Source organism: Lagopus muta, chromosome 20, assembly GCF_023343835.1.
Source record: "Lagopus muta isolate bLagMut1 chromosome 20, bLagMut1 primary, whole genome shotgun sequence".
Lineage (NCBI taxonomy): Eukaryota > Metazoa > Chordata > Aves > Galliformes > Phasianidae > Lagopus > Lagopus muta.
In genome coordinates, this window is record NC_064452.1 from 4,220,229 (window position 1) to 4,233,358 (window position 13,130).

Consider the following 13,130-nt stretch of genomic DNA (forward strand, 5'->3'; position numbering starts at 1 on the left):
CAGGCAGCTTCACCTCCTTCCTGTCTCATCTCCTCCCTTCCCTTTTGTTAGCAAAATGGAATTAACAACTACTCAAGAACTCTTTAATCTAGAGGGGAAAGGCTTAACAAGAACTGGTGTCTGGGTCCTGGAGCTGAACACATACAGCTTAGAAATTATGCATATTTTCCCTGACATCAATGGTGAGTAACATCTTGGATGCTTTTTGGGAAGACACAGCTGGAGTCAAGAGCAGGTTATTATGTTCAGTGAGGGGAAAACAATCACAGAATCTCAGAATCATTCAGGTTGGAACATTCACACTGGCACAGGTTGCCCAAGGAGGCTGTGGATGCCCCATCCCTGCAGGCATTCAAGGCCAGGCTGGATGTGGCTCTGGGCAGCCTGGTCTGGTGGTTGGCGACCTGCACATAGCAGGGGGTTTGGAACTAGATGATCATCATGGTCCTTTTCAACCCAGGCACTCAGTCTATGACTCTATGACTGGAAAAGACCTCCAGGATCCTCATGTCCAAACCCCAACCCACCCCATAATGCCCACTGACCACATCCCTCAGAAGTTTTTCCTAATATCCAACCTGAACCTTCCCTGGCACAACTTGAGGCCATCTCCTCTTGTCCAATTGCTGTTGTTTGGGAGAAGGGGACATAATGTACAGTGATATACAAAAAATAAGGTCAGATTATCTAATAGTCCCTTTTCCCTTCTTTCCCTCTCTAAATTCAAGTTGTTCTTACAGGAGAGCATGAAAAGGAAAACATGGAAGAACCAGTGTTCAAGAAATCTGCAGAGTGGAACATGGTAGAGTTTTTTCATTCGTATCCATGTGGGTTTGTGGGTCTGTCTGAGCTCGTACCTCTGGGGGAGGAGAGCAGCAGTGATCCATAGCACTCACCGTTTGCTGAATTGGGGATACTGAATCCCCCGGTGTCTTCATGAGGTCCTCTTGTTGGTCCCTTTCCAAAGTGTCCGAAGAAGAAAATTTAATATTAGATTGATCCTGAAGTAGTGAAACCATTACCAAATCCACTTCCGATGGAAATTCTGTTGTAACGAAGGAAAATGGCAATCAGTACTTTCTAAAACTGAAAAATGGAAAAGAAACCATCCTGTTAGAGGCATTCTGCTGGGCAATGACCTATTCCAAGAGTAGAGGTATCCCTAATCTGAGTTCTTCCTTTAGCTGTCAGAGAAATGTTATCTAGGCATAATTGCAATGAAGTATGATACAGTATTATGCAGTTTTACCACTATTCTTAATAGAAATAATTCCTTTTTTTTTTGCCTTTTTAAGTCAATAAAAATGCAGCACTGTGGATTTGAGAAAACTTAGCAATATTGCTTTACTGAGAATTATTAACTGTCATTGCTTTTAGTGGGACTACATACAACAAAGGAGTTTGTTCCTATCATTACTTAAGACTGATGAGTACCATCAGCTCATGGTTTTGCTTTTTTCTGGTATCAGTGCCTTATGTTCTGCACAATTTAAATCTCAAGTGTTTAAATGAGCTCCCAAACTTTGATCTTCAGATATTTCAGGCACATCTAATGATATTTGTCCGAGTAAGATGGATGGATCTGATCTTCTAGAAGCTTGTTTGCCATTGGTTTTTCTGTAGTCCTTTTTCACTGTAAATTCACAGTAAGACTGCAATGGCACAACTCAGATTTCAGGGGTATAAATCAGGGGAGAAAGGCACTTGAGGGGTTAATTCACAAAGTCTTTGCCACGTGTTGAAATGGCTGTTAGGTAAATAACTGAAGGGGTTATCGGGCTTGGCTAACAAAGATATATCACTGAAAAATGTGGAAAATCTGTTTTGCTTTTACAGTTCAAAGAGAAATCTCTATTTATGATGAGTTAGACTGCACTGCCCAAGGGGATAAAGTACAATGGGGCTTGGAAATGGCATATGAGACCTTGAGTGTACAGGAAAGAGATGATGTGAGCTAAAGTTCACTGTGTTTTGGGCACAGGCCCCATTCCCAGTAGCTGAGCTGGAGGTTGATGAGGAGATACACATAAAACTCCTCTTGAAAGGAGCAGGTGGGAAAACTGACAACTTGGAAATATGTGCACATGTATATTTGTAATTGTTCCAGGCTGTCTGTCCTCTTAATGCAGTTTTCCCACTGATCTCCAGGTTATGTAAAGCTGTATCTGACCTCTCCTTTATACTGCAATTTTTCAACCCCACTGCCTAATTTGTGGTCTTAAGCATTAGAATTTCATTAAGAGCTTTTGTGCAGTTACAAGTCCTGCCTAATGGCTTTTCCACTGCAAGAGACGTTGGACAAATGCTCACAGATCAAGAAAAGGGAAGAGCTTCCTTGCAAGAAATCAGAGAAAGTAACAGAATAAGAAAGTCAGAAAGCTTTGATTGCAGAGAATAATAATGGTTTTCTCTTCCCATTAGTTTTACCACCAGAACCAGAGCAAAAGCACTGGCTAAAGGGTGAACTGGGCACATCAGAAACAGAGTATGGCATGGCTATTTGGAGAGTTAATACAACGTGGACCAGGAAAGCCGAATTATTATTGTCTCCCCCCTCCAAGTATTTTGCCAGGCTCTGTTTATTAATTTTATTTTATCATCTCATGGAGGCTGATAGGAAAGGAGGAGTCTTACTGGCCTTTTAATGCTGTAATAAATCTCTCTGCGTAGTGAAGGTGTTATTAGATGGGAAGTAGCCTTGTCCTGATGCAAGGTCAAGCTGATAACCTGCACTTAGTGGTGATCTGCATTGCTACTGCGGGGTTTTGAAAAGAGATTCCAGACCACATACTGACTTTCTTCTATAAGGGAGAAGAACTTGTGGTCATTGGAGGCTGTCAATAGCGGGGGTTGCAATAAATCATTTGCAATAAAGTCATGCAGCTGTTACTGGGAGAGAGAACCTGAGGAAACCGTGGGTTGCCAAGATGTGGGACTCGTGAAAGAAAACAATGATGCTTTGATTTGGAAAGAGGAAAGTGACTGTCCCAGATGTAGCTGGAACCGTTTCTCCCAGCCCATGTCATTTCACTGCTGTAAATGTTGCGTGACAGTTCTGGCTCCTGTTAGAGGATAACTATCTTCAAAAGGAAAGAAAAAAACAGAAAGAAATTAGTGAGAAACTGTAACCTCAGCTGAGCGTGTGGACAAGCGAGGGAGCAGCTGACCTATTAGCTCTGCATGACTGGAGCCCCGTGGCACCCATCCATCGCTCAAACAATCCCTTTTTGTGCATTTCTGGACATCAGAAGGCGTTTTGCCGACGATGCATTTCTCCAGAGCTCAGCACCGGGCTGTGTAACTCATCAGAGCTGCTCCGAAAGCTGTACCTTACTGTAAATGCCCCCTCCATCCCTTGGGGCTGAGATCAGTTTTCATGAGAGGAAGGTGAGCTTTGGATGTTCCCCAATTTGTAATTCATCCTGCATGCATGCCTGAGGCAGCTCTCTGCTCCGCGCCTGACTCGGGTTGTGTGATCTCCTCTGCCCCCTCCCCACAGCACTAAATCATCTCTTTCCTCTCCAAGTCACACCGTTGGGTTCCAACCCAAGAAGGAACAAACTACCTGGGATTTCTTTTTTTCTTCTGCATTCTGCTTTTAAGTTTGTAGATAAAAATCTGCACCCAACAGTATCACATTCCCAATAATGTCCCGCTGTTGTAGAAGCGACCAAAACCTCTTGAGTAAAACTTGCCATACGTACGGGGATCTTTCTGTGGGAAATCTTTGGGTGCAAAAGGCACTATGGATGAGAATCAGAGTTTTTATGGCTTACAACGAACACAAGACCTTCTTTCTGAGCTTATACCCAACAGACTCGCACCAAATGTTGTTCTGGATCCTGGCTGCCAATAGCTGTGTATTGTCACTAAGCCTTGCTCTGCTTTTAGAAAACATTTTCAGGAGCAGAATTTTCAACCTGCACACCGTGGTACTGCATGGGGTTGTGCCATGTTGGTTTCTTACTGTTTTCTTTCTTCTATTTCTGGTACACGTTGTTCCTTGATGATAGGAACTACACCTTTCCAACAGCACCAGTTAACCTAATGAAAAAAGACATTAGCTCTCCCTACCAGCTTTGCAACTCTGGTATTTCCTAAACCCTATCCTTTGCATACTCCATCCTATTTTCTGGATGAATGATTGTGCTGTTTCCTGAATGAGCAGTATGAAATTTCATTGCCTTATATAAGACATCTAAGCATGAAGTCAGACTTGATTCCAAGAGTTAAAGTTGTTAATATGATACAGAAACTGTGATTCTTTCATGAATAACCAACTCGGTTGGCAGGTAAAACTAGCACATGAGATAACGGCAAAGCGTGTTTGTGGGCTGATCACAGCGAGTAAGTAACTGAATTCAGAGCAAATGGGTCTGCAGTGGATCTGAGGAGTGGCACAGATACAAGAAGACCATCTATTTTCCCCTTTGGTGTCCCTTTCTCCTGTCATTTTGTAGCTTGTCTTCTCCTAAGTATTTACACTTTCTCTTTCCCCTCCCTGCAATGTCTGTGTCACGTTGCTTTCTTTCATTTCCTTCATTTAATCAATATCAGTAAAATGCCCCATCCCTGGAGGTGCCTAAGGCCATCCTGGGTTGGGGCCCTGGGAGCCTGAGTTGGTGGGGGAGCAATGGGGTTGGAACTGGGTGATCTTCAAGGTCCCTTCCGACCCAAACCATTCTATGATACTTCAGATATTTTCCAGTGGATCCTTTTCCCTTCTCCTATGACAAGTCTACTTTCTGGTTTCCAAGTGGTCCAATTCACAATATTTTCTATTAAGAAGTGCTTTTTTTTTCCCCTACAGTTCACCGCCGTATTTTAATCAAAATGCAAGCTGCTGATTTCAGAGACGAACTCTGAGAGATGATGTTGGATAGAGCTTCAAAAAATGTGAGTACTGCTGAGCTGCACAACAAGGAACGTGGGTCAGGAATTGTTGGGAACCTCATAGACAGCATACAACGTGTGGTAGATCTGTTGTGCTCTGCTTCTTGTATCACAGAATTGTAGGGAGCAAAATCACAGAATCACAGAATTGTAGGCGTTGGAAGGGACCTCCAGAGATCATTGAGTCCAACCCCCAAGTGAGTATGCCAGTGAGGTGAACCCCATTAGTATAAGATGCTCTCCTGATGTACTTATTGATAGCTTTAGAGCTGTATGCGTGTGTTGTACCCTATTAATCCCATTTGGAAACACGACGTAGGGGAAAATAGGGGACACATGGCACGGCTCCTCCAGCAGCCCCATCATTTACGCTACGTTCCTTTTCTCTCTCGGTGAGTCACGCTCATCTCCCTGTGACTTGGGAGTTCATCCTGGGATCTCATGCCATCTTTCTGCCTTTATGAGAAGGTGTGTGTGATGATCCACCCTAATGGTTTCTGTTGCTGGCTGTGGCAGCATGTTTTACGATGGGTGTGGTGCATTCCCATTCTCTCTGTTGTGCATGTACAGCATTCACCTTGCCGCCCCACCCGTGGCCACTCCCACCCTCCCACTGGGAATCGCCCACAGTAAGCTCTGTAATTACATTTATTTGATCTGAGGAATGGATTTGGGAATCTTATTTGCACAGTCGTAAGCTGAGGATGTTAAGGCCGACCTCCCCCCAATAAAAAAAACAACCTCCGAAATAAACCAACCCCCATAAAGAAAAAAGCAACAACCCAAAAACTTTGATTCACCGAGCGGTGATGTGTTAGGAGGAGAAACACCAGAGGCACGTAACCAAGCTGCTCCATTGGAGTGCTTCCAGAGTTTTTTTCCTTTGGAAATGTCTGATTCTACTTGCAGACAAGGAGGAATTTCACCTGCTACCACCTGCTCTGAGTTCTTCGTGTTACTTTCTGCTGGTTTCACGTTGAATAGAACTCAACTGGTTGCAAGCTATGCTTTGTACCTGTTTTACATCTTTGCTATGGTTTCAAGCATTTACTTTCTGGAGAAACCTCTGGAAAGGGAAGAAAAGAAACAGCCCAAGACTCAATCTCCTGCTTTGTCTTGTTAAGATCAAAGGTAACAACAGGCAACTAATTCAGCCAGCTCGTAGCACAGCTGATTGGGAGTGATGTATTCTGCTGACAACCCATGCCTAGGCATGAATGGAAAATGCTCCATGTAAAGTAGTAAAGATGGAGGACAGGAATCATTACAGGAGATATACCAGTGCATGTAGGCATCCTTTTTTACCAGTTGAGCAAAATGTTAGAAGCCATAAGTGATGCCCTCATTAGGCTAATTGGAACCACAGCAGCAATAAATGGAAAGAACCTCTTCCACTAACTGAAGTAGTAAATACGCTTCAAAACAGTTTTAAACTGATGTCTTTGGTAGAGATGAAGGATGTATGTTTTTAAGTCTCTGACATAACCCTCCTTCTAAAAAGTAGAAATAGAGAAAACTTGGATAAATGATGTATTTAGCTTTTGTTAATGGAAATCGTGGCTAATGAGCATATTTTTAGGAACTCAGCACACACATTGGCTACGATAATGTCCTCATGTTACCATGAAGAGCTTTTGGCAAGGTGCTCCATCATAAATTCTAAATTGCCACTGATATTCCAAGCATCTACCCGCAGGAAGGGTCTTTGTGTGGACAAGTAATTGGTTAAAAGATGGAAAATCAAAGGTGAGGGTGAGTGCTCAGCTTCCCCAAGGAAGGAGGTGAGATCCAGCTGTTGTTTAGTGTGTTCAAAGAGAACCTGGAAAAGGAGGTGAGCAGCACGACGATAAATTTGATGAAGATACTGTTATTCTGAGCAGTTAACATGACGATAAAGTGGGAGGAAGAAAGCCCTTATGAATTCAATGAGGGGTGCTCAACTTTATAGAAAAACCTGAAGAGAAGCACAGAAAAAGTAGTTGTAAAGAGTGCCATGACAACAGCAGGTTGGTGTTAATAGGATTATAGACTATCCTGAGCTGGAAAGGAGCCATAAGGATCACAATAGGAGTCACAAAAGCTAAGTCAAATGTAGGCATTAGGGAAACAGGTGGTGGTTGTATGGACAGACTGAGGGGTGGGCTGCACATCTGATGAAGGCCTGGACCAGCTTCCATGGGAGGAAAGGGTGAGTGGGCTTTGGCCTGGAGAGAGATGGTTGGTGACAATGAAGGAATGAAAGAGTTTAAATCATAGGTAGCATGGAGAGGGTGAGTAGGGACTGAGGGCATTCTGCTGAACCAACAGCTAGGACCAGCACAAGAGGTAATGACCTCAAGTTGTGCCAGGGGAGGTTCAGGTTGGTTATTAGGAAACGTTTCTCCCAAAGAGCTGTGATGCAGTGGCACAGCTGCCCGGGGGGTGGGGGAATCCATGTTCATGGAGGTGTTCCAGAACTGTGGCACTGGGGGATGTGGTCAGAGGGCACGATGGGGTGGGATGGGGTTGGATTTGGGGACGTGAGAGGTCTTTTCCAACCATTCTGTGGTTCTATGGTCAAACAAACCAGGTAGGAAGGAAATTCCTCACTCAGTGTGTAGCTTTGTAAGCTCCACCGTAGATCCTATAGATATAAAAAGTACCTTCTGGATATATTATGGAGAAAGGGGAGAGACTTCAGAATGAAGAAATAAAAAGGCAAATGCCTGACTATCCCCACCCTCTTCCTTCCCTGCCCCGAAAATTACAAAGTCATTCACACCCTAGCATCAAGTAGAGAGCTGAGTTTTGTAATTTAAAGCATCCTCTTTGGAATACCTGAAGGAGCAAGAGACAGACAGACAGACTGAAGAATAAATGAGGGTATAAATGGAGATTAAAGAGCCTCATGGAGAAATATGGTCCGACATTGTTGTGCAAAATGAGTAACATACAAATATGTTAATCCTTCAAGAAGGAATAACTGCTGGGAACAACAGGAGAGATGAGTGACTTGGGTTTAGGGAGGCGAAATAAGGTGGGAGGGTGAAAGAAAAGCAAATCTGATACAGTGAATGAAGCAAGAAATTGATCACGGAGGTGTTAATCTTCCTGGGAGGGATTTTGGCAATTCTTTGTAAGCCTTCTGTTAGAGGCTTACAAGGCTGTTATGTAAGGATAGAGGTAGTTCCACAGGGTTAAACGTATACATATCTCTGAAAATAAGGGAAGTTCTAAGACAACAAGAGCAGCAAAATTCATCTCTGTCATCACGAGATACAATAGCACCATGACTGTCCCTAAAACTGTAAATACGGCCAAATCTGATCAAGTTGCATCGAAGTTCATTCACCCAATTCGCCTTCTCTCTGCTTCCCTGCAAATAACCAATGTTTGTTCTTCCCCTTTGCCTTCCCCACTTTCTAAGTACTCATTCCCTACACCCACCAGTTCTCCCAGTCCCTAATTTATTCCTGGAGTCTGTTTGTGTTTCATAGACCTTGCTTTCTTACTGCTAATGGCAGAAGGACTAAGAACAGCTGTCTGACTTTAGGTTAATTTTCTTTAGCTCTTCATTTCACACATTTTAACTGTTTCAACATCCTTTCAGCTTCGTGTTTCCTCTAAAGGAAGAGCAAAACAGAGCTAAGTGTCTTTCACCAGTTCTCTTATTTCTTATTCATGTCAGTGTTGCTTAAATGAACTGCAAGGAACCCAAGAACTGCAGGCCATGACAGCAGACTCCTCCTCACTCATATATTTCCTATTTTAAACAATATCTAAAGCAATAGAGGATCTCCTTCGAGAGCTATTCATGTATTCAAAATGCTGGGCCTGCTTCCCACTGTTCCTTACAAAGCACTAATTCTGTTTGTGGCTGCTGATCCCTTCAGGGTATGCTGTCTTGCTCCAGTTTATAGGAAGATATGCCTGTATACTTTTTTTGATAGCTAACACTATAAATATATTTTTAATACTATTTTTTTTTTTGCTCAAGTTGTGATTAATTAAAATCTCTTACAGCACAGCATTTTTGTTTTCAAAGAATTTAAATCACAGAATCATTCAGGTGGGAAAAGACCTCTCAGATCCCCAAGTCCAACCTCCCCATGCCCACTGACCGTGGGCCCAGGCCCATTTCTGCAGTCCCTGTTTCACTGAGGAAGCATCACTGAAACAAGTGTAGTGACTTATGTACATGCAAACTGATTTTGTCCATTCTCTCCTTAGTGTGCACAATAAATGGTATTACTGAAATGGAATCCTATGGGATTTTTTTGTGGGGGGGGAGCAGCTCGTTATCAAGAGGCTGAAGCTATGCTCATTTCTTCTCTGAAAACATTAAATTTCAGTGATACGTAAAACATAATTAACTGATCTAAGGAGATTACCACATGAAAGGAAGATGTAAAGCCAAACATACTACAGAAAAAACACATTGTTTTCTTATACATAAGAAATAATGCAAATGAAACTTTTTATAGGTGTTTGTTTCCAATGCTTTACAGCTGGGGAAGAATATTCATTACGAGACCAAAGGTACAGTTTTAATTTATTGTTAGCTCTGTTGTCAGAATGGTGCTTTCAGGTCAAAGACCTTTTTCTCCTCCGTGTCTTGGAGCAGAGCTCTGAGGGGTTTTGTTTCTACAGCTGTTGTTTCCGATTCATATCAAGATCTGGGTAGCAAAGGGAAGCACCAAGAAAGCTGAAAACATCTTGGAAAAGATGTTGGGAAGTCAACTGGTGGCACTGTGGTCAGTGGGCATAGTGGGGTGGGTTGGGGTTGGACCTGGGGATGTGAGTGGTCTTTTCTAATGTCAGTGATTCTACGATTCCATGATTTTAGTCAGCAAGAGAGAAGGGTAACAACAGGAAAACAGGTAAGAAAGAGCACATGCCTGATTGATTCTGTCAAGGCTTTTAGGCCCTGTGTTCAAACATGTGTCTTTTAACTTTAAACGCCGCCAATGCATCATCAAATCTGCTTTGTTAAATTGGGACAAAGGAATTCCTCGTGTGGGCACGCTTTGTTTGATTTTCTGTCCATTACTCATTTGTTTTCAAGTTTAATATTGAGAGCTGTCCCTTCTTTCACTGTGATTTTTGATGTATGTTTGGAGAAACTCAGTGCTGCTGAAGTAGTGAGCTCACAGGAACTGTGATTTTTATTTTGCTGAGAATGTGTGGTTTTGGCATTGATTGTCCTGACATAGGGTGAAAAGTTGATTCTGATTCAATGATTCTGTGATGTTTAGAGCACCTGAAAGCTGAAGTCAGTGTGATAGTTCCATCATGGACTGTTTACAGAACTACGTGATGGCAAGACTGGATGATGCATGAAGTTAAATTTAAGCAGTTCAATCCTGGTACGTCCTACCCTCAATGTCAACATAATTGTATTTCCATTTTGTGCATTCTGTTTTCTCTTAAATGCCCTGTTGTTCTTTCACAGATCTCTTAGTTTAACAGTGTCTTTATATGTGTGAAAATCTTCCATCCACCTGTACCCAATCTTTTCCTTTTTTTCTTTTAATATCTTCTCAAAAATGAGTTTTTTCTGTGGAGGCTTCCAGCAGGGTTGAGCCAAACGTTGTAGTCCAACACATAGAGGACTGTGTACAAGCTATCCCACACAGAGCTCTTTGCATTAATGGCTAAGATTTAAGATTGTGAGATCATTTAAGATCTCTGTCTCAGTAATTTTCCTGTGCTTTGAGAGGTCCTTACAAAGATATCTGACCATAGTGTTTCTTGTGCCATAGGAAAACGAAAGCTGTGTGTCACAAAGTTGACCCCCCCCAAACTCACATGGGACCTCAGGTGTTCTCTGCAGACACTTTGCATTTCAAAGACCAAAAAAACCCCCAAAAAACCAAAACCAACAAAGAAACAACAAAACTCAACAAAACAAAACCAGCCCCAAACCATTCTTGAGTGGAAAAGTAGGGCGTGCATTAATTAGTGACCTTAAAGCACAATGGAAAACTAACGGGGCAATGCCAAGTCAGAGTATGAGAAATTCAGGGATATTAATGGTGTTTGCCTCTGATCTCATGCATTCAAGAACTCATCTGTTCTCACCTCCCAGAGGACAAGGCTGGAGCTCTTTGACGTTCTCAAGTTCAGTGGACTTTAATTAGTGTCATTCTTGCAAATTTAGAAAATCAGCTGACTGCTCTCATAAGTGCCATATAGGAAGATGGGAAGGAGGTAAACACAGAACCTGTCTTGAAACTAGAAAGTATGAGAGAATTACAGCTAGCTGATTTAGCTTGAATTCCCAGGGAAAAAAAAAATAAATTCAGAAAAATTATTTTAGAATGAATCCTAGTAGTGAGTTAATTGCAGAAGAGTTCCCTGTTCACTGTATGGGAGTTGGACCAGATGACCTTTAAGGGTCTCTTCCGACTCAAATGATTTTATGAGGAGGTAAAGCTGGGTGGAAACCAGCACTAGGATTAGGTACTGACTGCTGTTGGAATGAAAGGGTATTTCAGCTGGGTTTCTAGAAGAGGTTGATGCCAGCTGGTGTTTTCCCTAATGGTTTGCACGATAGATTGGGCAGGAACACTAATCAGATTTGGTGACAGCATGGAGATGGAGGTCTTTGCATGTATAGTTAGGAGAATCATCGAATGGCTTGGATTGGAAGGGACCTCGGTGACCATTGAGTTCCAAAAGGAGTCAGGAGAAGTGGACTGAAGAAAGTAAAATGCAGCTCAGCGAGAGCTAAGTTCAACATCTGGGCAAGATAATAAAACCTGAGGACAGCGAGTGAGAACGTGTGATGAGGCAGCATGAAAAATATCTCAAGGTTTTAATGGGCTGTAACCTGAACCTAAGTCAGCCACGCCATGCTATAATGAAAAAGAGAGGTGTGCTAGCAGGTGTAGGATGCTAACAGAAAGGTATTTGAGAGCTGTGAAGGTGGATCCTCTTGGTGTTGGTAAAGCGTCTGTTGAAGGTTGGTGTCCAGTTTTGGTCACCCTGTTTCAAAATGATGGATGGACTCCAATGTGGAGACCGTAGGAGTGTGTGAGAACGGTGGGAGGCCACAAAAATGTGGCCCATGAGGAAAGATTGGCAAAATTAAGGCTGGAAGAGAATTTTTACTGTAGTCCATTCCAGCTCATTTTCCCCATCTGGTTTGCTATTCTGTTCTGCAACTTGGGAGGACAGTGCCTTGCTGTTTAATTATTCCAGCTGGGAAAATAGTAAATTATTTCCTTCTATGAATTACTTACATTCCTGGGAGAACAGGTTCCTGTCTAATATTTCTGGCATCCTACCATTTGCCCACAGAGGGGAATGTTGCAGGGACCTGTCCTGGCAGGTCTGTTGAACCAGCAGTTAGGAGTTTGCAGGGCAGGGATACCTACCCATTCCAGGAGCAAAGTACTGGCTAGGTGTGGAAGTTGTAAGCTGACACTAGATGAGCTCCTTTGAGAGCCTCTAACAAACTGGTGAGGCAGCAGTACAGAGGGAAACAAATTGGGTTAAAATGACAGCATGTTTAGCTTCATTACATGACTCTGATGGAACCTCACCCTATATGCTTCATTCATTTCTGAGCACTTTGCCAACAGAAAGATAATAATGCTCTGGATTGCAGGAGCCCTGTCTCATCCAAACATCTTAAAGAGATTTTACCTATATTAACGAAGCCTCAGAAGGCACCGTGGAGATTGTATAGGCTGTGCAGGGAGGACTTCACAAGGCTTAGCTGCCTTCAGCACTGCACAGCATTTAAGAGGGCTCAAAGAAGGCAGATTTTACTTGAAAATGTTGGAAAGTTTGGGTGAGATACACACAGTGATCTTACGGATTGCGATGTTATTGTTCTGTGCACAACTCTAAAGATTGAATAATGTATTTTATCCCATTTCCGTGGAGTGGATTCGTAGAACCACTTGAGTTGGATTCTTGTGTTTATTTGGTGGAAGAATAGTGCCATGTAGGCAAAAAATGGTGATGTGTCTTTGGGAAGAGGCTGTTTGTAAGAACCTAACGAGTGTGGCATACTGCGTGACAGTGCCATCTCTGAGTTTTCTGGGCATTGTGGAAGAAAGCAATGCTAGAATTTCAAGTGTGACCCAGAGGGGTCTGAAAAATTGTCTCTGTTTTACATTATTTCACTGATTAAAAGGGGGAAAAACCCAACAAATATGGTGAGTTGTTAAGTCTATTTGTTGAGGAGCCAGTTGGAGAAGCAGAAGGGCTTGGCTATGAGGGCATGTCTTGAATTTATATTTGAAACG

General features: G+C 42.6%; 1 protein-coding gene across 1 annotated transcript in view; it reads right to left on the bottom strand.

Moving 5' to 3' along the window:
• The window catches only part of FOXN1 (forkhead box N1), a 28,249-nt gene that overhangs the window by 12,050 nt on the left and 3,069 nt on the right, over positions 1-13,130 (bottom strand). Inside the window, exon 2 of the mRNA XM_048966817.1 lies at positions 897-1,045. Coding sequence (XP_048822774.1) covers positions 897-1,019 — 123 coding nt within the window. The 5' untranslated portion in view covers positions 1,020-1,045. The remainder of the gene's footprint in view (positions 1-896; positions 1,046-13,130) is intronic.